Raw genomic sequence first — 23486 nt, 5'->3', positions numbered from 1 at the left:
TCAGCATCAATGCTGTAAACAGAGAAAAATCTTCCTACTCACTACTTCCATTTATACATCCAAGAATTATTTTAACCTTTTGGACACAACATTGCAGTGGGGTCTTACGTTGAGTTACTTGTCCACTATGACTCCTAAATCCTTTTTAGTCCCTGCTTTCCAAGATTCACTTCCCTCTTTCTGCAGGTGTGATATGCATTCCTTGGAATACAATTTTGTATTTGGCAGTATTAAAATGCATTATTTGAATAGGCCTAGGTTACCTAGCAATCCAGATCACTTGGTATGACTGCCCTGTCCTCAACATTGTTTACCAGTCATCTGCAAATGTAGTGATTTTATATTTACTTCCAAATCATTGATGAAAGGGATGGTGTATCAGGCCTAGTACTGATCTTGCATAACCCCACTAAAAACAGACCCATTTAATGATTCCCCATTGACAACTATTTGAGATTTGTCAGTCAGTTCTTAATCCTTTCAGATGTGTGCTTGATAGTGTATTGCTAATTTTTAATCAGTATGTCATCTGGTACTAAGTAGGTCTTCTCAAGAATCTCAGTATATTGTATCTATGCAGTTATCACCCAAAATTGTCATTCTTCACAGAATGACACCAGGGTAGACGAGATCTTTTTCCCATAAAATCATGTTAACCAGCCTTATATTGCTGTCCTTTAATTATTGAATCTCATTTTTTTCCATTATTTTCCCTGGATTGATGTCAGACTAACCTGCCTCTGGTTACTTTGGTCATCTGTTTAAACTTTTGACTATTAGCACAATAGTAGCACTTTTCCAGTCTCCTGCAATAACACTGGTATTCCAAGATTAAAAATAATCAGCAAGCCTCAAAAGTTCTTATCCTTCTTCTGGTAAGGATAAACAAGGATGTTTAAACATCCTCTTTGGTTACTAGTGGACTGGAAACTACTTCCTTATGGTAAGTGCAGCATCCTCTCTAACTATAAAAGTATTTATTGAACACTCCTGTGTTTAAATTGATAGATGCAGTCACCCTCTGAGATCTCAACCTTCACTGACAGTTTCAGTTCTCAGCTATAATTAAACAGTCTTTGGGGTAAAGCTCATGAATATTACAAACAGGGCTTCTGTTGAGGTTTTCCCACAACCAGGGGACTCTTGTGATGGATCTAAGATCCTACAAAAGTCCATATTCAGATCAAAACTCTAATCTTGCATCTTTGGCATTGCTTTCCCACACAACTTATCACACACCAAAATGTTACAATAAAAAAAGTTTAGATTGCAAAAATTAAGCACACAGTAGTTCAACACCCCCTCCTCCCTAAATTTAAGGTTGTACAAGTAACTTCAATTCTTCCCTGTTATGCAAATGCATTATGCTAGTCTAGTTAAATTAGTGCACACTACCTTTTCCCTCAAGGATCCTGCTTCTTTCGTTACACTGTAGATCTACCTTCACTTCTCAATTATAGCTAGTAAAAAAAAACAAAAACCCCAACATCCTAAACCTCTCCCACCAAGCTGCAAGCCCTGCATACTCCACCTGGTATGTAAAAGTCAAGCTTAATATTCCCCCCCACACACACACACACTCCCTCATGCATCAGCCCCACACTAAGATGTTCTACAGGCTCAAATTGGTCCTCAATTATACCTTTGCACTCCAATTGTTATTAATGTGGTTGCATAGCTAGCAGCAAAATATGGCCCTGAAACAGACTTTTTTAAACTCATGCATAAGTCAGCATAGCATTCAGCTCCCTGTCCCAAAGCTGTGTGGACTCTAAAGTATCTTAGAGTACACAGCTAGATATGACTGTGTATGCAGAACATAATCTATTACATTATTTGTTAAAACCAGACTAGAAGTGCACTTAACAGGAACTAGTGTAGGTGTGGGCAAAAAACTATGGCCTGTGGGCCACACCCAGGCCATCAGACCATTTAATCTGTTCCTCAGCTCCAGCCAGGGAGTGGGGTCTGGGGCTTGCCCCGCTCCATGTGGCTCCCAGGAAGCAGCTGGCAAGACAACTCCCCCCACTCCCAGTTCCTATGTAATACATGCAGGCGCAACCAGGCCGTTCTGTGCAGTGCCCCGTCTGCAGGCACTGTCCCCCACAGCTCCCAGTGGCCACGGCTCTTGGCCAATGGGAGTTGCAGAGGTGGTTCCTGCATATGTGACAGCATGCAGAACTGTCTGGCCATGCCTCGCAGTTGGAGAGGGGACATGCTTCCCCTCTCTTGCCCCCCAAATCCCTCATCCCCAGCCCCACCCAGAGCTATCACCCCCCATGCCTCAATAGCCGGTTCCCATCTCTGATCCCCCCTCCCACCCTCTAAACCCATTGGTCCCAGCCCACAGCTCCCTCCTGCACCCCAAACCTCTCATCCCAGAGCCCTCACCCCCGCTGTAACCCAACCCAGAGCTCCCTCCTGCACCCTGAACTCATTTGTACTCCCACCACAGATCCCACACCCTCAGCCGGAACCCTCACCCCTACCACCAATTTTGCGAGCATTTATGGCCCGCCATACAATTTCCATACCCCAATGTGGCCCTCAGGCCAAAAAGTTTGCCCACCCTTGAACTAGTGGGATGATGACAGGAAGGAACAAACGATAGTTAAGAACAGTGGAGAGATTATAAAGCAGTAGGCTCAAGTTACTTACAGACTCATGGGTAAGTACTGCAAGTCTTCCCTTAACAGATGCCCTATTATGGAGCTGAGACTTAGCATAACATTTCTCTCAGTTTGAGCTTCCTTGCAGGGAGAATAGGATGGCAAATTACAGCTTGTTTCAAAGTCATAACTGCTTCAGTTAGTTACAGGATTTTTCGTAGATAATCTTCTTGAAGAAAGGAGATCACTTTAGGTTGCTTTCTGAAGTGTGTAGAATCAGACTAATTGTAGAGCCTAACAGCAGCCTTAAGATTGTTCTACGGTGAACAGAGACAGTCACCACCACACAGGCACAATTTTTACAGTGAAGAGGTTTATTTATGCATTGGTAAATACAGTATCTGAACTCATTGGGACAATAAGGCACAACTATTGACTACAACTACACAGGCAGAAAAAAAGAAACACCTACTTTTAAATAAGCAAATCAAAGCCTATAACATGGAAAGGTACACAAGATTTTAACATTGTCACATTCCTCTCCTTTTTACAATTCCTATTTTACATAATATGGTCCTAAAACCAAAATGTTTCCTTCTTGTACAGAGCAGAAATCTTTTACATTTCTCCGGCCTTACTACTAAACTGCAGTCTGAAAATTTCAAAGTGCAACATTTCTTTCTGCAACTCAATTAAAAACAGAGTGTCTGAAGAATCCACTGAAAGATTTTTTAATACAATTGAGTAAAGGAACTAAAGAAATCCATTTGAGGGTTGAATCTTAGCTCAATACTTACAGAAACTTATGTTAACACATGATGTAGAGGTGGGTGGAAGCACTTAAACACTGATTTTTCAATAGAGAAGGACCTCCAGGCCAATTCAAGACACTCCACCTGTACTGGTTGTCAGATCATTTGTTGACTTATCCACATAGTGCACAAGAAGCTGTGCAGCCAATGAATTTGGAGGTTTACAGCTGGACACATTCATTGCTTTTGATTCCTTGATTTAATATAGTCTTGCTGTTAAGTTTTTAATTTAAAAAAAATTATCCTTTCAGTTGTTTTAGTTTCATAAAGATTTGTGCCAAGTATCTGATCAGATTATATTCTAATGTCTCACTGTTTAATCTGAACTAGGATATAGTAGGCAGTTCCCTAAAAACGCTTGTATCTAAACTTTCATGAAAGTGTACCAAGTGCAGCTAAACTAACACCTACAGGGCAGATCCACCAGCCAGGATGGGGCTCTGATAGATGTTAAAAAAAAAATCATTGGTTTTCAAATTATCCAAGCATTAGTATGAAAGCAGCACAAGGTGTCACTAGTGCTATCACCATTGGATGGTGACAACATGAAATCAAGAAAACTAGCCATCCACAAAGTTTGAATTATAAACACTGGTAAATAAATCTGCACTAATGAAAGCAAGAAGTTGTAATGGTGGAGGTATGAGTGCCCTGTGGGAAGGAACAGTCATACAGAAAAGCAACCTAGGGAGGAGTGCTTTGTGGTCCACTGGCAGTCAGAGCCTGCAAACTGCTCTTAAAGAAAACACCCACTTCTGCACCTGGTACTGGGGTTGTTTGAGGGTTATGAATTACAGCGTGGAGTTCAGTTTGTTCCACAGAAGTTGCAACTTGCAATCATGACAGATTCCTCTCACCCCTATGAATTAATTCCTTGGAATTAAGCATTTGAGACTGCTCAGAACTGCCACTACTCCCAATCCTACAGTCCTGCAAAAGAAGCCACAGGACTTAAATGATTAATTTAAGATAGCTCTTAAGGGCAGATCTGGAAAGAGGGAAGAAAGGTCTTGGAAAAAACCAAGTGAGGAGCAAAAAAAAGACAGCTCTGTTGTACTAGTATGGGAGGGAATGAGGCAGTGCTACATTGACACCTAGCACTTACTGAAGGAATGATTTAGCTGAGGTTTTTTTCACACTATACACTACTCCCAGTTAAAAAAATTCAGATGGCTTTTCTGTGGGATATTACCCCCTCTTGGCTTCCCAGATGTAAAGTTCCAGAAGAATAAGTCTGCAGCAGCAATACATAGGAGGGAAAGGCAATCGCAGTCATACAGCAATGGAGAGGAAGAATCTGAAATAGGGACTTTTTAATGCTTCATTCCGAGCTGCACTGCAGCCACTTCCCTTTGTTCCTGCTACACAGGGAACGTTCACCTTGGTGGAACAAGCTGGTGAGGGGTTGCAGATGTGTTTTTCATGCACCAGTAGCAACACACTAAGCAAAGATGATGGGGAGAAAATAGTGTTCTAGTCCTTAGAAATTAGGAGTGGTAAGGAATGGGTCTCCCATCCATCAGTGAAGAAATCGAATGCTCATTTTCTGCTCTACATCAACCTTCTCCAAAACCTGCAATAAAACCCAGAGGCAGCTGGTTAAGTCACTTATGTACACAGTTCTGTTCCAGTGAAAGTGCTGAATGATATTAAAAAGCAAACAAAAGGAGTATGGGGCAGCCTGGCAAGCCATTCATTCATCTGGAGGCTGCTAATGCTGTGCCCCAGAAGCTAAGTTTTTCTTTTAAAAATTAAGAAAACCACAATGTGAACCAAGTGTAACTAATATAGTAATGTCAATCTCCAGACAGCCAGAAACAGCTAAGAGAAGTGTGGACTATCCTCATTTGTTAGGAGGTTGTTAACCTTTAACTCACATGACAAGTATCAACACTGCACAGTAGAACCTGAGAGTTACAAACACCAGAGTTACAAACTGACTGGTCAACCACACTCCTCATTTGGAACCAGAAGTATGCAGTCACGCAGCAGCAAGAACAAGCAAATACAGTATAGTACTGTGTTAAACTACTAAAAAATAAAGTTTAAAAAAAGATTTGACAAGGTAAGGAAATGGTTTCTGTGCTTGTTTCATTTAAATTAAGATGTCTACATGCATTTTTCTTCCCCATAGTCAAGTTTCAAAGTTGTATTAAGTCAATGTTCAGTTGTAAGCTTTTGAAAGAACATACCTAACATTTTGTTCAGAGTTATGAACAACCTCCATTCCCGAGGTGTAAGTAACTGAGGTTCTACCGTATTTCACTACTGGACAAGGCATAAGGGCTTGTCTACATCAGGAATTTGACTGGCACAGATAGTGTAGAAGAATAATTACTCTGCTTTAGTTATGCTAGTATAATTCCCCTGTGTGACTACTTAAGAATATGGAGTAATTATTCTGCTATAACTGTGCCAGTCAATTTCACCGTGTAGGCAAGCCTCAAGGAAGGAAGCAGATCATCATTTTCTGATCTACTGTGATTGGAGTACCATTCTGTGATCTCAAGTGGACCTTGGAAGACCACCACTATTTTTTCCCTAGTTTGACTCCTGGCAAAGGCTATTTAACTCTCTCCCACAAGGAAGTTACCCTTGTGGTGGGTCTCTTCCTTGCAAATCTATTTGACTGAAAATTCAAAACAGATCCAGCTACATAACCACAGAAGAAAAAAGTTTGCAGAAGAGGTATATAGGTGGATTATGAATGATTATATGCTGGCAGCACAGCCCCAAAAGTGAACCCTGCCCTTCAAGAGGCTATGATCTCATTCCCTCTGCTAGGGCACAGGGGAACTGCAATATACTGGGAAGGGCTGCTACAATAAATGCAAAAGTGAAGAGTAGTATCTTTTTGGCTCATTTTTAACTGTTTGTGACTGCTCAGTGATGACCACGTTCAATCACTTTCTATTATTCAAAAGGTTAATTCCCCAACCTTAACAAACTCTGTGAAGGAGATGGCACTATCTCCGTCCTGATCGGCCTCCTGGATTGTCCTGTCAGCAATACTGCCCAGCTGCTCATCTGAAATGTTTACACCAACCATCATCCGCAATACCTGCAAGGTACAAAAACCCCAGGAACTCTGAATATCACCTTTAATAATCTTTAAGCTAAGAGCATTATGGGAAGAGCATTCTGAAAGTCTTGTGCAGAGTTTATTCACAGTACTCGGAACAAGGATACCCTCCAAGTACCAACCCTGTGTAGGTGGAACTCAGGAAGACCCTTATTACTGTCTGGAAATGTCTTCTATGATCAAGATTTTCAGTTCCTTTTGTACACCAAACCTATTGACCAAAACTGCCTCCATACAAATACAGGCTATACAAGGATGCCTTTGTGCACCCCTCCCTCCCGAACAGAAGTGCAAGCTTCTTCCTCATTCCCAAAAAAAAGTGGAATTCAAAAGGGCTCCTACAAAATAAGTGAATATGATTCTCGGAAGTTTCAACTATTTTTCACAAGATTGACAACTGCTTGATTTGACCTTTCCCTGTTTAGGATTGTTTGGTTGTTTTCTGAAGCCTTACAAGTTGCAAATATGCAGTCAAAACTGGACTAGTCAGGTCTTCTCCTTCCTGCCAGTTTGTAAGGTGCCTTTCTGTGCTGCACACAGAAGTGAGCACTTTTGATCAAATGCAGTTCCTTGCTCAAGGTGAGCCACAAACTACTATGTGTATTTGGCAGGATTAGTAGAATGCAGTTACTCTCAACTCAAATCTAGCTTGATACGTACATCCATGCCATTACAGTAATGATTTCTTGTTGCTTTTCTCCATCCAGGATGAAGGCATCAGAAGCTTTATCCCCATGGGAAAAGAACTGGTCAGAAACTAATCCACCTCAAAAAACAGACCCATATCTAGTCTTCTTGTCCCTGCCATAAAAACTAAGTATGGTGTTTTTTTGTAGTGGCAGGTACCATCTGCTGATGTCTTTGTTCCAATGGAAGTATAGTCATCCATAAATAATCAAATGTTAAAAAAGTTAACCTAATGCTCTGTTGAAGTTTCTGATGGAGTAGGAAGTCTATGCTCTTAAAAGAGATTGAAAGACAAAAGTCACCACATATTTGAAGCTATGGGTAGGCAGAGTCCAGTCAGCCATACATTTTTGAATGGTCTGTAAGACGGGTCTAACCATAGTCACTAGCAGATGCAGTAACTATTGGTCAAGGGCTGCCATTAGACATCTTCCATATTCTGAAGCTGTTTTAGGTCAATAGCACATTTTTTTTTGAAAGGTCACCCAAGTACCAATAAAATCTTTCACAAGTTATCAATGCAATGAGCATGTCAACTTCATTCTTTTACAAAAAGCATTCCCAGGGAAAGTTTTTCTTTAAGGGTTAAAGTTGCAATCTAGATCATCTAAAGACCAACAGATTCATTTTAAGTCCCACGTCAGCCAATAGTGCTCTTTACCTGAAGCAGCTCATCTCGGGATATCTTGTCATCTTTATCCAGGTCATATAGTCGAAAAGCAACTAGATGGAAGGTAAGAAGGAGTCAAATGAGTTCAGATACTATTTGTTCACCTGCCCCACCCACATATATAAAACTTAAATTTCATGCAGTCAAAAACACTTTTGTCTCAAAGCTGGCAGCAATGTAGGTGTTGGGTCATTTTATAATGACCATTGGTGTAAATATTAGGTTACAGCTTTTATATGATCCTGTTAAAAAAGTGTTTTATTATATAATTCAGAGTTCCCACCTACCATGAAAATCAGTTTGCTCCTGCAATTTGCCAGTGTCTCAATATATACAGTCCTCTTCAGAGGACTGCACATTATTGTCAAGAGACAACAGCGACTTAGAAATTACCTTTCAAGATCAAACCAGTAGTCCATCTAATTGAGTATCCAGCATGACAGTACTAGATTTACAGGAAGACATAGGAGCCTCCCTAATGGACAATTCTATAAATAGCCTGCTTACAGGGGAAATTTCTTTCTAACCCTGAAGCATGAGAGTTTATCTATCCCTCCTAAATGTACTTAATTCTTTAATTCCATAAGGAATCTTCTTTGCACTGTCACTTCTCTGACTGGCCTACACTTTGCTTGAAGTATATGGTCAAATCAGAGCCTAGAATGCTGATCAGAAGACTGCTGCAGACTACCTAGGAAAGTGATTACTCCTATATACTTTGAACATATGCTTCAAGCAGAGTACGCTACAGTCATGAGGGGGAGAATGGGATGGAGGTGTGAAGCTGAGTGGCAATATCATACCACATGAAGGACTGGAGAAATAGCAAGAGGTATGAGGAAGGGAAATGGAAGACCCATTCCAGGGAGCATCTCTCAGAACTGCTCTGACACACAGCATCCTATCATAAGACATTTAGGAAAGAGCTGAAATTAGTCCAGTATAATCAAGTCTCCAGTGAGCTCTGAGAATCCCTGTATGTAACGCCCTTTTACTGAGCTTCAACATATCCCAGTAGCTTCTGAAATGTCTATGGCAGCCTCTGTTACCATCTACTACTTACAGGTTTTAGTAAGTCAGTGTGTGTTTAAAAATAAGTACTGCAGTATGTCAGTTCAGACAGTGTCTTTGTGTAGGGTCACGCTTTCAGGAAACATAAGGGTAGACCAAAGAGGCAGGAGGCCAAGGAATGGAATTGTCCAGGTAGAGTGTGAAGTTTCTTACAGTGCAGCTTGTTACTCCTGCTGTTGAGTGGTTCTGGTCCATTCTGGTCTTTGCTTTTTTCATTATCTTCAATGGGTCGGAAGTGGGCCAAAGTCCTCATGAATCCACGGAAATTCACCTGGTCCTCTCTGCATGGTATTACAACAGGTCAATTGTCTAAAATTTAGCATAATACATGTTATCTATTCCAGATGTGAACACAAGCTTCAGTGACCAAACATGTCCCTTCATGACATTTCTGTAGCGGCAAGTTAACTGAGTGTTCTATAGAGTTTTTATTTACATCCAGCAACCCCTTGTCTTCTTGGTCTCTTTCAGTAGAGGGTGACCACAAGAAGTTTCCTTGTGGTCATCCAGGAACAGCAAGTATTTTCAAGAGCAGTAGCAAAATTATTGGTAGATACATGATACAATGTAGAGAGGAGATGTGGTGTGATGTAGTAAAAAGAAACAAAATTTCTTAAGGTAAAGTTTGATAAGACACATCATTTCTATAAAATAGGTATATTTACTCACCTCAGAAGCATTGTAAGGGGTTTAAGGTTTCTAAAACATTTCCAAATTTCTTAGATGAAGCACAAAATGAGGAACCAAAATTTAGAAATGAACACAAAGGCTTGTGAAGGTAGAATCTCAAAATCTCAGGCACTGGTTCTTAAAAATAACTACTAGCTTTGGGTGTCAAATTTGACACCTTAAAAGAACTTTAAATTCAGGAAGTGTGAGCTCCCACTTTCTCAAAATTGTGCCCCTTTAAGGTGCCTCAAGTTGGGCATCTCAGAGATTTCAGATCCCCAAAATAATTTATTGAAGTTTGTCTAAAGCTTTTTACTGTAGGAAACCACACTACCTATGACCACCTCTTCTCAAGCCCTTTTTATCCAACAAAAAGGGAAGAAAGGCATAAGTCAATCTTGTTTTTCCCTTAGTGGGTCAATGCTGAGGAACTGGGGAGAAGGGTGGAGATCTGACACACTGGACCGAAAAGGGAGTTCCAGGTGCATGAGACAGCTTGGTAGGAGAAAGATAGGAGAACACAGAGAATCATGCAAAGGTGCTCTGAACAAAGTGAAGTGGAGAGGAGACAGATGAAATGCAGTTTATGCTAGACATTCGAGGCAAGGAGCTTACTGAACTGGGGGGTGAGAAGCCAGCGAAGCAACTACAGCCTGTGCAGAGGAGAACACCAGTGAGCCCAAAGGAAATTACAAAAGTCAAGGCAAAAGCCATCCAAGGGCTTGGACAAGGGTCTTGGCAGTAGCAATAAGAATGGATAATTTTGGAGATGTAAAACAGTTTGAGGGGAAGAGAAAGAGTCTGGTTTTAGTCATGTTAAGTTTTAGCTGGTGGTATGGTATCCAAGATGTCAGATGCAGATTTGAGAATCAGTATTCAGGTGGCAGCAGAAGCCACGTAGCAGGTTGACATTACCTATTGAGAGAAGGCTAAGGACAAACTCCTACAGAGAAAGGGAAAGAGCAGGAGCCCCCAAAGAAGATACTGAAGGATCAGAGACACCGAAGTAATCTAGAAGAGCAGTATGTCTGAATCCCAGAGAAAGTGTCTCTAGGAGAATCCGACTGACTATGTCATGACAGCAAGAAGAATGAGGACAAAGAAGAGGCCTTATAGCTGATGGATTGACAGTCTGCCAAGCTGGAGACTGGGGTGCAGGATAAGGCAGCTTACACCTGAATGTCACTTTTCATTGACGTTTATGATTCTGGGAGAAGGGTAATGTGGTTTAAAGAAAGTCCAAAGGTGAAGAACCAGACAATTATGGGTTAAAGCTGCTTAGTAAGAGATACTAGTGCTAGAAGTGTGTTTGCAGCCGATAAGTCTCTATTGGCTCCTCTATGCAGGGTTGTTGTTGCCATATTGGTCCTAGGATATGAGAGAGAAAGTGGGAGAGGTAATATCTTTCATTGGACTAAACTTTTGTTAATCAGAGAGAAGTTTTCAAGCTTACACAGAGCTGTTCTTTAGGTCTGAGAAATGTACTCAGTGTCACAGCTAAATACAAGATGGAACAGATTGTTTAATATAAGTAGTTAACACATATCAAGACTCCTGGACTTTCACCGGAGGCATTCAGCAGCATGACAACAGGAATGGAGAAAAGGTTGACATATGAACCAGAACTGAGTATTGATTAAAGATCATAACACCCTGGTATGGTAGGCAAGTGTCCCCATATTACAGATAAGAAACCATTCAAGAGAGGTTAAGTGACTGCCCAAAAGTCTCAAAGCAAATCCATGGCAAGACTGAAGATAGGAATTGGATACCTAGATTCTACTCCCATGCTTTAGCCATAAACATCCCTCTGATTAGAGCTTTGCAATGTTTGTCACAAAACTTGTAGACCATTTGGAAATGCATTCAATAGGAACTTACCCCTCTGGGAAAAAGGCATTGATAATCCGGTCTCCCAGGGGGTTGATGGCAAGCTCAGGAATCCGTTGGAAGTCTTCACGGCTAAGGGAAGCAAGAATATAAGAGTCTTCATAAACTTAGCTGTAGAGAAAGTTGCATAAAGACTGAGTAAAGTCTAATGAAAGGATCCACAACACAGCATACCCATTTGGATTTTACTTCTTCGGAAGAGTACTTTGCTGTTTGCTATCCAACCATAATAGCGCAATAGCTGTTAAAAGTTTATTAATGGCACCAAGATAAGGAGAATAGTGCTGAGCTTGTATTACATTACACGCCTATAATAGTGCTAATTTATCAAGTTAATACCACTTCTCAGATACAGCAAATACCAGTTTGTGCAAGCAATTCTACCAAAGAATTTGAGTTATCCCTCTAGAATGATTGGACAATATGCAACTACAATAAAAGAAAGCAACATAATGAAAAGCAAGCAACAACTAAAGTAAAATGTGTTTAGGAACAGAGCCACTTGAGTTGGAAGGAACTTTAGATTAATTCATCTGGAGCGATGTATCACAGCCTTGATGATATCCCCAAAAGCCACTAATCAATTTTCAGGTTTTAAATTTTAATCTTTCTGTCTAGACCCTTTGCTGTATGAGCAAGATATTTACATAATGCTGTGGAAGTTAAAGTTGAGCTTGTTTCTGTATCGAACAGGAATTTTTCCCTACTTTAGAACAGTAACCATTTTCTATAGGCGCCCATCTAAACTAAATAGCTGTGCTGCTTAAAAACTACACTGGTGGACAAAGTTACATTAGTATAAAAAAAATGTTCACTTGTATAGCTTATTCAAATTAAGAATGCAAAATAAGCAACAATAAAGCACCTTTATAGTTATACTGCTATGTTTGTAAAAAAGTCTGACCAGTATAACTGTCAGTAATTGGTGTAAGACTTAGGGCTTGGCTACACTGGAGAGCTGCAGCGCTGGTGGTGGCTTCACAGCACTGCAACTCACTCACTGTCCACACTTGCAAGGCACATATAGCACTATATCACCCTGGCTACAGTGCTGGCTGTACTCCACCTCAGCCTGGGGAATAACGACTGCAGCGCTGGTGATGCAGTGCTGCTCCGCCAGTGTGGCCACCAAAAGCGCTATTATTGGCCTCCAGAGGTATTCAGAGGTATCCCAGAATGCCTGTTCAGCCACTCTGCTCATCAGTTCGAACTCTAACTGCCCTGGCCTCAGGTTACCTGCCCTTTAAAAGCCCCGGGAATTTTGAAAATCTCCTTCCTGTTTGCACTCCACACCTGGCTGAGCAATCAGTGAATCTTTCCAGGTGACCATGCCTCCACGCGACAAACGAGCCCCAGCATGGAGCAATGGCGAGTTGCTGGACCCCAGTGTTTGGAGGGAGGAAGCTGTGCAGTCCCAGCTGCGCTCCAGCCGTAGGAATTACGATACCTTTGGGCAGGTCTCAAGGGCTATGCTGGAAAGGGGCCATGACCGGGACGCGCTGCAGTGCAGGGTTCAAGTGAAGGAGCTGCGGAGTGCCTATTGCAAAGCCCGCGAAGGAAACCGCGACTCTGGCGCTGCTCCCATGACCTGCCGTTTTTACAAGGAGCTGGACGCGGACTTGGGGGTGACCCCACCGCCAATCCGAGGACAACGATGGATGCTTCAGAGTGGGTGGGGAAGGAGGAAACAGAGAGGGTACTGGGGTGGGGGGGAGACACCCCAGAGTCCCTGGAGGCATGCAGCCAGGAGCTCTTCTCAAGTCAGGAGGAAGGTAGCCAGTTGCAGCAGCCGGTACTTGGTGGAGGACAAACAGAGAAGCGGGTTCCCGGTAAGTGGCTTTTATTTTCAGGATGGAAATTTTTCAGGCGAGGAGGGAGGGTTCTGCATGCATGCATGCCTAGATGTGGAATAGCCAAGGGTGGGGGGACCATTGCTGCACACAGGCAAGCTGCATAGGGGCCAGGGCGGAATCCGCATTGCTGTAGAAGACCCTCTCACTCTTCCCAGGTGACCCGCAGCAGTGAGACATCTTCCAGGATCAACTCCTGTGGAAAATGTTGGAAGAGCATTCAGCGTAAGTGCCCCTGCAGCTGTTTGCTTTCCCCATCGCACAGAAACCCCGAGGATAGTACAGCCCTGAAGCAATCAGTCCCCCTTACCATTTTGGGGTTCCTGTGGGTTATGTGCGCTCTTTGGTATGGGAAAATTATGCTATTGTGAAGAATGTTACTCCTTCACTATGTGGGAATAACTGTCTGAGATATAAACAAAGCTGCCTCTGTTAAGTGTTGCCTTTTTTGCCTTTCCACAAGCAACCTTGAGTTCTCGGCTGCCTGAGTTATCAACAGCTCAAAGACTCCAAAACCTCCAGAAGAAGCCGTGAAAAAGCAAAGACGACCTGCTGCAAGCAGTTATGGATCACTCTGCCACAGAGAATCAAAAAGTGCAGGATTGGAGGGAAAGGGAAATCAGGATCCGCCAGAAATACGCAGCAGCCAGAAAGAAAAGCCCAAAGCAGCTGATAAGGATCCTGGCATGCTAAGCAGACTCTATCCAGGCACTCGTAGCCATGCAGGCAGAGCACTACCGCGCTGATCCCACCCCCCCATCCCAAAGCTCTTTCCCTTGTGCCCCAATGTCAGCTCAAAACCCCCTTCTCCAGCATCCAGGTTCTTACCACCACCAGCTGCCTCCAACACCTGTACGTTCACCAACCAGCCCTGAGAACTACAACCCTTACCCTCTGCACTCAACCCCCATCACCATGCAGTATAGGCATCCTGAAGTGCAGCAGCCATTGCACAGCACTCCAGACAGGACACATTCAAACCTGTGACTGTCCAGTTCCCCACCCTACCCCCCTGCCCTTTTAGGTTCCCAAAATGTTGTGTGTCTGTCAAAGTTATTTTTTTTTCCCAATAAATGAATTATTGGCTTTGAAAACAGTCTTTATTATTGCAGAAAGTCAAAGATACCTTAGCCCAGGAAAGAAACAGGCACTGCAAATCAGCTTAGGAAAAACAGATTCCTACTAACATTGTAACCACTGCACTTCACTCTCGTGCAAGGCACCAAACATTACTGTTGGTTTTCAGCCTCAAATTCCTCTCTCAAGGCATCCCTAATCCTTGAAGCCCTGTGCTGGGCATCTCTAGTAGCCCTGCTCTCTGGCTGTGCAAATTCAGCCTCCAGGCATTGAACCTTGGAGGTCCATGCCTGACTGAATCTTTCACCCTTCCCTTCACAAATATTATGGAGGGTACAGCACGCGGATATAACCACGGAGATGCTGCTTTCCCCCTCTAGTCTAGCTTCCCATACAGAGATCACCAACATCCCTTTAAACAGCCAAAAGCACACTCCACAGTCATTCGGCACCAGCTCAGTCTAGTTAAACTGGTCCTTGCTCCTGTCAAGTTTCCCTGTATATGGTTTCATGAGCCAAGGCATTAACAGGTAAGCGGGGTCTCCAAGGATCACAATGGGCATTTCAACATCCCCTACTATGATCTTCCAGTCTGGGGAAAGTCCCTGACTGCAGCTTTCTGAACAGGCCAGTGTTCCAAAAGATGCGTGCATCATGCACCTTTCCAGGCCAGCCTGTGTTAATGTCAATGAAACGCCCACGGTGATCCACAAGCGCCTGGAGAACTATAGAGAAATACCCCTTCCGATTAACGTACTCGGATGCTAGGTGGGATGGCGCCAGAATAGGAATATGCGTCCCATCTATCGCCCCTCCAGTTAGGGAAACCCATTTGGGCAAAGCCATCCACAATGTCCTGCATGTTCCCCAGAGTCACGGTTCTTCTTAGAAGGATGCAATTAATGGCCCTGCAAACTTGCATCAACACGATTCCAACCGTCAACTTTCCCACTCCAAACTGGTTCCTGACTGATCGATAGCTGTTTGGAGTTGCCAGCTTCCAGATTGCAATGGCCACCCGCTTCTCCACCATCAGGGCAGCTCTCAATCTTATGTCCTTGCGCTACAGGGTGGGGGCGAGCTCAGCATACAAGCCACTTTCATGGGACTTTTTCATCCGAAAGTTCTGCAGCCAGTGCTCGTCATCCCAGACTTCCATGATGATGTGATCCCACCATCCAGTGCTTGTTCCCCGAGCCCAAAAGCAGTGTTCAACAGTGCTGAGCATTTCCGTGAATGCCAGAAGCAATTTAGTGTCATACGCGTCAGGTGACTCGCTATCATCGTCAGACGCCTCATCACTTTGTATCTTAAGGAATAGCTCAACTGTCAAACGTGATGTGCTGGTGAGACTTCAGCATACTCCTCAGCAGTTCGGGCTCCATTTCCCACAGAAATCGTGCCGCACAGAAACTGTTGAGAGTCAAGATGGTGCCAAACGCGGATGGAAAAACAGGGATTGCTGGGATGTGAAGTGATGCATCACGGGGTGTTGGGACAGGAAGCAGAATGACCCGTACCCTCCGCCCCCTTCCCACAACCCACTGCACCAAAATGGGACGAGGTGCTCTGTGGGATAGCTGCCCATAATGCACCACTCCCAACACCGCTGCAAATGTGGCCACACTGCAGCGCTGGTAGCTGCCAGAGTGGCCATACTCCAGCGCTTTCCCTACACAGCTCTACGAAGACAGCTTTAACTCCCAGCGCTGCACACCTGCAAGTGTAGCCAAACCCTTCCTTATTCATTTAGGCCTGTAGCTGGAAAGGTATTAATTAGTGGTAGAGGTCAAGACATACTAAAATGCTGGTTGAAAATGTAAACACATTTCTGCCAAGCAGCAATAATTTCAAACTCTTCCTTGTTGGGTGACCTTGTGCCAAATTTGCAGAAATACTAAACACTGACAATTCCACTTCAAATCAACAGGAGCTCTGGGCACTCAGCCCTTCTGAAATTCAGCTTCAAGGTCTCAAGTTGGGCACCCAAGAACTAGTTGCTTTTGAAAACTGTCTTAAGCAAATGAAGTGGTGATACCAGATAACAGTCAGTTCAAGCTTCTCGAAGCACCAAACCTAGCAATGCAGGAACCTGAACATTGAGCTATCACTTCACAGAACTATAAACATTAGACAGAAAGACCCATTGAGTCGAGTCTCACCTATTGCCAGTGGGGAACTGCTCCCCACAATGTTCTCTAGTGCTCTTCCAGTCTAGTTTTAAAATTTCTCCTGCTGATGATATACTTGAGGACCCAGCTGTAGCGTAACTATTGCTGGGGTCCCAATTTAAGTTCCTCCTAAGCTATGCTGTCATGCAGCTGCCTATTAAGCCTTGCACAGGGGCTCAGGGCTGCGGCAGGGAGAGATTCCGTTCTCCCGGCGTGGATCTGCTGCGGCAGGAGAGAGGAGCCCCTCCCAATCCTTGGCCTAGGCCAGGCCAGGCCTACTGGAGCTGCTGGGGAGAGGAGCCTCTCACTTGGCCCAGCCCATCCCTGCCAGAGCTGCTGCAGCTGGGGAGAGGCACCTCTCCCCCAGCCCAGAGCTGCTGCAGCGAGAGAAGGCTGGGGTGAAGTCCCCTCTCTCCACTGCAACCCCAGGGCAGACTGCATCCCAAACCCCTCATCCCTGGCCCCACCCATGCCCACACTCCAACCCTTTGCCCCAGACCCGAGCCCCCTCCTGCAACCCAAACCACTCATTCAGAGCTTGCACCCCCCAGCCAAAGCCCTCATCTCCCTCACATCACAACCCTCTGCCCCTTCCCATGCTCCAAATCCCTCAGCCTCACCCCACCCCATGAATTTTGTTACATGCACCAATATGGAGGCGATGTGTCACACAGTGCCTCCACACTGGTGCACATAAAATTCATTCCGCACACGAGTGTAAAAAGTTAGAGGGAACACTGGTCCCAATTATAGTATATTTGTCATAACATGGTTAAAACAGACTATGGTCTTAGAGTATAGTGGTGAAATGACCAGGTTTTTTGACCGTCTCTGAACAATGCTACTGCCCTGTGCATGCCCATTCCTGTGTTAATCTTCAGAGACATGATTAAGAACCATCTATACATCAAAAATTGATAGCCATGTTGTAACCCAAACCCCTCAATACTGTTGTATTTCAAACAGATGAGGAGCACAATACATTAGTGATTTAAACAAAGATGTAGTAAAGCATCTACATTGGGGTAAGAGCCATTTTAACTACAGTGCTTTGGCTCCAATACCAATGTGTAGGACCTACCAAATTCACAGTCCATTTTAGTCAATGTAACTGTTATAGGATTTAAAAAATTGTAAATTTAATTATTTCAGCTCTTTAAATCTGAAATTTCATGGTGTTGTAATTGTAGGGGTCCTGACCCAAAAAGGAGTGGTAGGAGGAAGGGGGTCACAAAGTTGTTTTTGGAGGGGGTTGCAGTACTGCTACCCTTACTTCTGCGCTGCTGCTGGCTTCAGAGCTGGGTGCCGGGCCAACAGCTGCCGCTCTCCATCTGGCTCTGAAGACAGTGTTGTACTAAGAGTGGCAATACTGCAATGCCCCTAAGATAACACTGTGACCCCCTTGCAACTCCCTTTTGGGTCAGGACCCCGAATTTGAGAAAAGCTGGTCTCTCCCATGAAATCTTATAATATAGGGTAAAGCACACACAAGACCAGACTTCATGGTCCATGATGTATTTTTCATGGCCAAGAATTTGGTAGGACCCCCCCAATGCGTACAAGCCACTGAAAGCAACTATTCTCACATCCTGTCTAAAATTTTCCATTGACATAACATCAGATTCCTTGCTTGTTAAATTTCCAGCTTCAGAAAAACTTTCAATAGTTCAGTCTCATGTTGTGCCTGGTTTATGGCAAGAGATTAAAAATTAACTACAAGTAACCCCTGGGTTTCAAATCCACTTCTATTTTTGTTCATTAATGGGACATTATGGGGTAGGTATTATAATTGGAATAGCAGCAACAGTCATAAAAATGACTGCAGAAAGGCAAGTTGTACCACATTTTATACACCAAGGCCCCTCAGAGTCATTAGGGACCTACTTCACCTGGCTAAGGCTGGAGCCTACAGGAAACTGGATGTTCTATTTCTTCCTTGTTCATGTGCCATAGCAACAGACTTCTCCCAGTGAGACTCTCCAGGAACGCTGTTTCTACTAAAACTTTGCTTAAAAGTTGCTTTGCCTATGATCTTTAACTGCAGATTGGTAGTCTGCATAATAAAAAGAGTATCCATGACATTTTTCAGTACTAAACAAGTGTTTCTGCTGCAAACAACTAGTAGTTTCTAGGTAGGCTATAATACTGAACTGTGGGATGTGTCTCCTGAAGGGAACACAAGAGCCCAACATGGGGGCTGGTGGGAGACACCCATCTCATTGCCTTGTCCCAAGCAGCTGAAGGGCCATTACTGGCCACTCATTCTTTCACAGGCTACAGCTCTTATGTTCCGTCTTCCTTGACTAGGTGGACATACAGAATGCTGTTTCCCTGATGTCTGACGAGAAAGTGAGCACCCCTGTGCAAAACTGAGGAAAGAACCAAAGAGAGAATGTGACAGCAGCTGTGGGGATAGACAAATGGAAGATGTTTCCCTTTTCCTCACTTTTGGGAACTACTGGAGAAGTGGGGCGAGATATAAAAGTGAAATAAAGGGAGGAGAAAACTGGCAAGGAGAGTAAAGCTTTGTCTATGCCGGTTTAAAAAAAAACCCAACAGAATTTCGGGGAAGTTTTCCTGTGTAGGCCAGGCCAGAGAGCTGGGAAACAAATGTCCAAAGTGGAAGAGAGAACTAGGAGAAGAATAATGGGGAGAGAGGAAATGAAAAACAAAGCAAAGCAGAAAAATACAGAGGAGATCAAATGGGTAAATGAGTCAGGTGAGATAGGGGAGTGGCACTATGTGCGAAAGCAAGCACAGAGTCAAATATAGTAAAAAAAATTAAGTGACTCACACACTACTGTAGAATCTCTATAGATAGAAATTCCATGCTTGAATAATAAGATTAGCAGCAGGAATATGCTACAGCCCACCTGACCAGGATGTGATGGTTAAATGCTTAGTGAGATTAATGGTTTTCTGTTTCTTTAGCCTCTCTAATGGGGGATTTCAGCTATTCCCATATTGAATGGGAACATGTCACCTCAGTACCAGATACAGAGGAAAAAAAAAAAATGTACACACCAGTAATGAGAGCTTCTTGGAACAGCTAGTCCTAGAAGCCACAAAGGGGGAGGGAATTTTTGACTTAGTCCTAAGTGACTCTCAGGCTTTGGTCCAAGGGTGACTATAGCTGAACCACTCAGTAACTGACCATAATGTAATAAATTTAACATCCTTATGGAGGGAAAAATACCAAAGAAACCCACCACAGTAGCATTTAACTTCAAATAGGGAAACTACATTGAGGTGGCTAGTTAAACAAATTAAAAGGAATAATCGCAGAAGTAAAATGCCTGCAAGCTGCATGGAAATTTTTTTTTTTTTTTTAAAGAAAATACCGTAACAGAGGCCCCAAATTAAAAAAAACACACCACAGTCAAAAAATGCCACCATGGCTAAACAAAGTAAGGAGGTGGTTAGAGACAAGAGGACATTTTTAAAATTTGAAGTCAAATCCTACTGAGCAAGGAAAAAAGGAGCATAATCTCTGGCAAATCAAGGACGATTAGGAAGGCCAAAAAAAGACTTTGAAGAACAACTAGCAAAAAGACCCAAAAAATTAACATAAGCAGGCTTCCTGCTTAACGATCAGTAGGGTCACTGGACAATCAAAATGCTAAGGAAACACTCAAAGACGACAAGTCCATTGTGGAGAAGCTAAATGAATTCTTTGCATCTGAGGTCACTGCAGAGATTGTGAGGAGATTCCCACACCTGAACCACTCTTTAGGTGATACATTCGAGGAACTATCCCAGATTGCAATAGAGGTGGGTTTGGAACAAAAACTGATAAATTAAACAGTAAAGGCACCATGACCAGATGGTTCTGAAGGAACTTTAATATGAAATTGCAGAACTACTAACTGTGGTACATAACCTATTGCTTAAATCAGCCTCTGTACCAGATTGACATAGCTATTTAACACCATTAAAAAAAAAACAACACACAACAGAAAACCACACACTCCAGAGGCAATTCAGGCCAGTAAGCCTAATTCAGTACCAGGGAAACTGATTGAAACGATAGGAACTAACAGAATTATCAGACAGATGAAAATTATATGCTGGGGAAGAGTCAACATGGCTTTTGTAAAGGGAAACCATGCCTCACCAATCTATTAGAATTCTTTGAGGGCAAAGGTGATTCAGTTTATATACTGTACTTGGACATTCAGAAAGCCTTTCATAAAGATCCCACGTCAAAGACTCTTAAGCAAAGTAAGTAGCCATGGGATACATTGGAAGGTCCTCTCTTGGATCAGTAACTGGTTAAAAAGGTAGGAAAAACTGGTCAGTGGAGCAACGTAAAGAGTGGTGTCCTCCAATAATCTGTACTGCTCAGCATATTCAAATGATCTGGGAAAAAGGGGCAAGTAGTGTAGTGGCAAAGTTTGTGGACAATACTAAATTACTTGAGAGTTAAGTCCAAAGCTGATTAAAGAGTTACAAAGGGAGCTCACAAAACTGGCTGACAAGGCAGGAAAATGGCAGATGAAATTCAGCGCTGATAAATGCGAAGTAATACACATTGGAAAAAAAATCATCCCAATTATGTATCTGAAGTGATGGGGTCTTGTCATAAACAGATAGTTAAGGGTTAATAACCCTTTACAGGTAAAAGAGACAAGCAGCTCAGTAAACCTGGCTGACACCTGACCAGAGGACCAATAGGGGGACAAGATACTTTCAAATCTTGGTGGAGGGAAGTCTTTTGTTTGTGCTCTTTGTGTTGTTGTTCGCTCTTGGGACTAAAAGGGACCAGACGTATATCCAGGCTCTCCAAATCTTTCTGAATCAGTCTCTCATGTTTCAAACTTGTAAGTAATTAGCCAGGCAAGGCGTGTTAGTCTTGTTTGTTTTCTCAACTTGAGAAAGTTTCTTTTTGCGGGAAGGATTTTACCTCTGTTTGCTGTAACTTTGAACCTAAAGCTCCCCCCCCCCACCCCGGTCTATAGGAATCTGATTACTCTGTAAAGCATTTTCCATCCTGATTTTACAGAGATAATTTTTACCTTTTTTTCTTTAATTAAAAGCTCTCTTTTTAAGAACCTGATTGATTTTTCCTTGTTTTAAGATCCAAGGGGTTTGGATCTGTGTTCACCAGGGAATTGGTAAAGTCCCTCAAGGCAACCCAGGGAGGGGATGAAGTTTTGGGGAGACAGAGTGCCCCAGACACTGGAATTCTGGGTGGTGGCAGTGTATACCAGATCTAAGCTAATAATTAAGCTTAGAAGTATCCATGCAGGTCCCCACATTTGTACTCATAAGTTCAAAGTGGGGAAAGAAACCTTGACAGGTCTAAATTAGCTGTTACCTCTGAAGAAAAATCTTGGAGTAATTGTGGATGGTTTTCTGAAAACGTCTGCTCAATGTGCAGCAGCAGCAGCTTCCCACCCCAAACCCCACAACAATGTTAGGAACCATAGGAAAGGGTTGATGATAAAGACAGAATATCATAATGCCACTGTACAAATCCATGACACACCCACACCTTGAATACTCCTTGCAGTTTTGGTCAATCCGTTTCAAAAAAAGACATTTGCCTTTCTCAATACTTTTTTGAATTCACAGATATCTAGGGGTATGGAACAGCTTCCACATGAGAAATTAAAGAACAGACTGTTCATCTTAGGAAAAAAGATGACTAAGAGGGGATATGATAGAGGTCTATAAAATCAAGAATGGTGTAGAGAAAGTGTTATTTATTCTTTACAACACAAGAACCAGGAGTCACTCAATTAGCTTAATAGGCAGCAGGTTTAAAACATAAAAAGGGCTTCACACAATGCACAGTCAGCTAGAATTCGGGGCCAGGGGGATGTTGAAGGTCAAAAGTATAACTGGATTAAAAAAAAATAAAAAAAAAATCAGAAATTCCTGCAGGATAGGTCCATCAATGGCAATTAGCCAAGATGGCCAGGGATGCAAGCCCATGACCTCGGGCAGGAAGAATTACGTGATAATTGCCTTGTTCTGTTCATTTCCTCTGAAGCATCTGGCACCGGCCATTATCAAAAGACTGGATACCGGCCTAGATGGATCCTTGGTCTCACCCAGTATGGCCATACTTATGTTCCAGATGTGGTATTTGCATCAGTGCATGCAAAGACAGTAAATTTGTTTTAGACAAAACCAGAATCCTTTTCCCCGGTACATTTTAAAAACACGTCACATCCAGACATACAAGTATTCCAACCAATTTCATAGGATCATAGAAGATTAGGGTTGGAAGAGACCTCGGAGGTCATCCAGTCCAACCCCCTGCTCAAAGAGGGAAGCACACCAACTAAATCATCCAAGCCAGGGCTGTGTCAAGCTGGGCCTTAAAAACCAGTGGGACAGAGATTCCACCACCTCCCTAGGTAACCCATTCCAGTGTAATTTTTCTTAATAGCCAACCTAGGTCTTCCCCACGGCAACTTGAGACCATTGCTCTTTGTTCTGTCATCTGCCATCACTGAGAACAGCCTTGCTCCATCCTCTTTGGAATCCCACTTCAGGTAGTTGAGGGCTGCTATCAAATCCCCCCTGCACTCTTCTCTTATGCGGATTAAATAAGCCCAGTCCCCTCAGCCTCTGATCATAAGTCATATGTCCCATCCCCCTAATCATTTTCATTGCCCTCTATTGGACACTCTCCAATTTGTTCACATCCCTTCTGTAGTGGGGGGGAGGGGGGCAAAACTGGGTGCAATACTCCAGATGTGGCCTCACCAGTGCCGTATAGAGGAGAATAATCACTTCCCTCAATCTGCTGGCAATGCTCCTACTAATGCAGCCCGATATGCAGTTAGCCTTCTTGGCAACAAGGGCACACTTGACTCATATCAAGCTTCTCATTCACTGTAGTCTCCAGGTCCTTTTCTGCAGAATTGCCATTTAGCCAGTCAGTCAG

At 43.2% G+C, this 23486-nt stretch overlaps 1 protein-coding gene across 2 annotated transcripts in view; it reads right to left on the bottom strand.

Annotated features, from left to right (window-relative positions):
* Positions 1-2962: 2962 nt before the first annotated feature.
* CHP1 (calcineurin like EF-hand protein 1) overlaps positions 2963-23486 on the bottom strand; it is a 39109-nt gene continuing 18585 nt past the window's right edge. Inside the window, exons 3-7 of one of the 2 annotated variants that reach the window (XM_030559509.1) lie at positions 11482-11562; positions 9085-9212; positions 7852-7913; positions 6360-6482; positions 2963-4994 (exon numbers count right to left, since the gene is read on the bottom strand). In XM_030559509.1, the coding sequence (XP_030415369.1) occupies positions 4941-4994; positions 6360-6482; positions 7852-7913; positions 9085-9212; positions 11482-11562 (448 nt within the window). In that variant the 3' untranslated portion in view covers positions 2963-4940. The remainder of the gene's footprint in view (positions 4995-6359; positions 6483-7851; positions 7914-9084; positions 9213-11481; positions 11563-23486) is intronic. The other variant, XM_030559510.1, reaches the window with a different exon arrangement.

The sequence above is a fragment of the Gopherus evgoodei genome, chromosome 4 (genome assembly GCF_007399415.2).
Source record: "Gopherus evgoodei ecotype Sinaloan lineage chromosome 4, rGopEvg1_v1.p, whole genome shotgun sequence".
In the NCBI taxonomy this organism is placed as follows: domain Eukaryota; kingdom Metazoa; phylum Chordata; order Testudines; family Testudinidae; genus Gopherus; species Gopherus evgoodei.
Note: the sequence above shows the minus strand (reverse complement) of the source record. Positions and strands in the feature narration are given on the sequence as shown.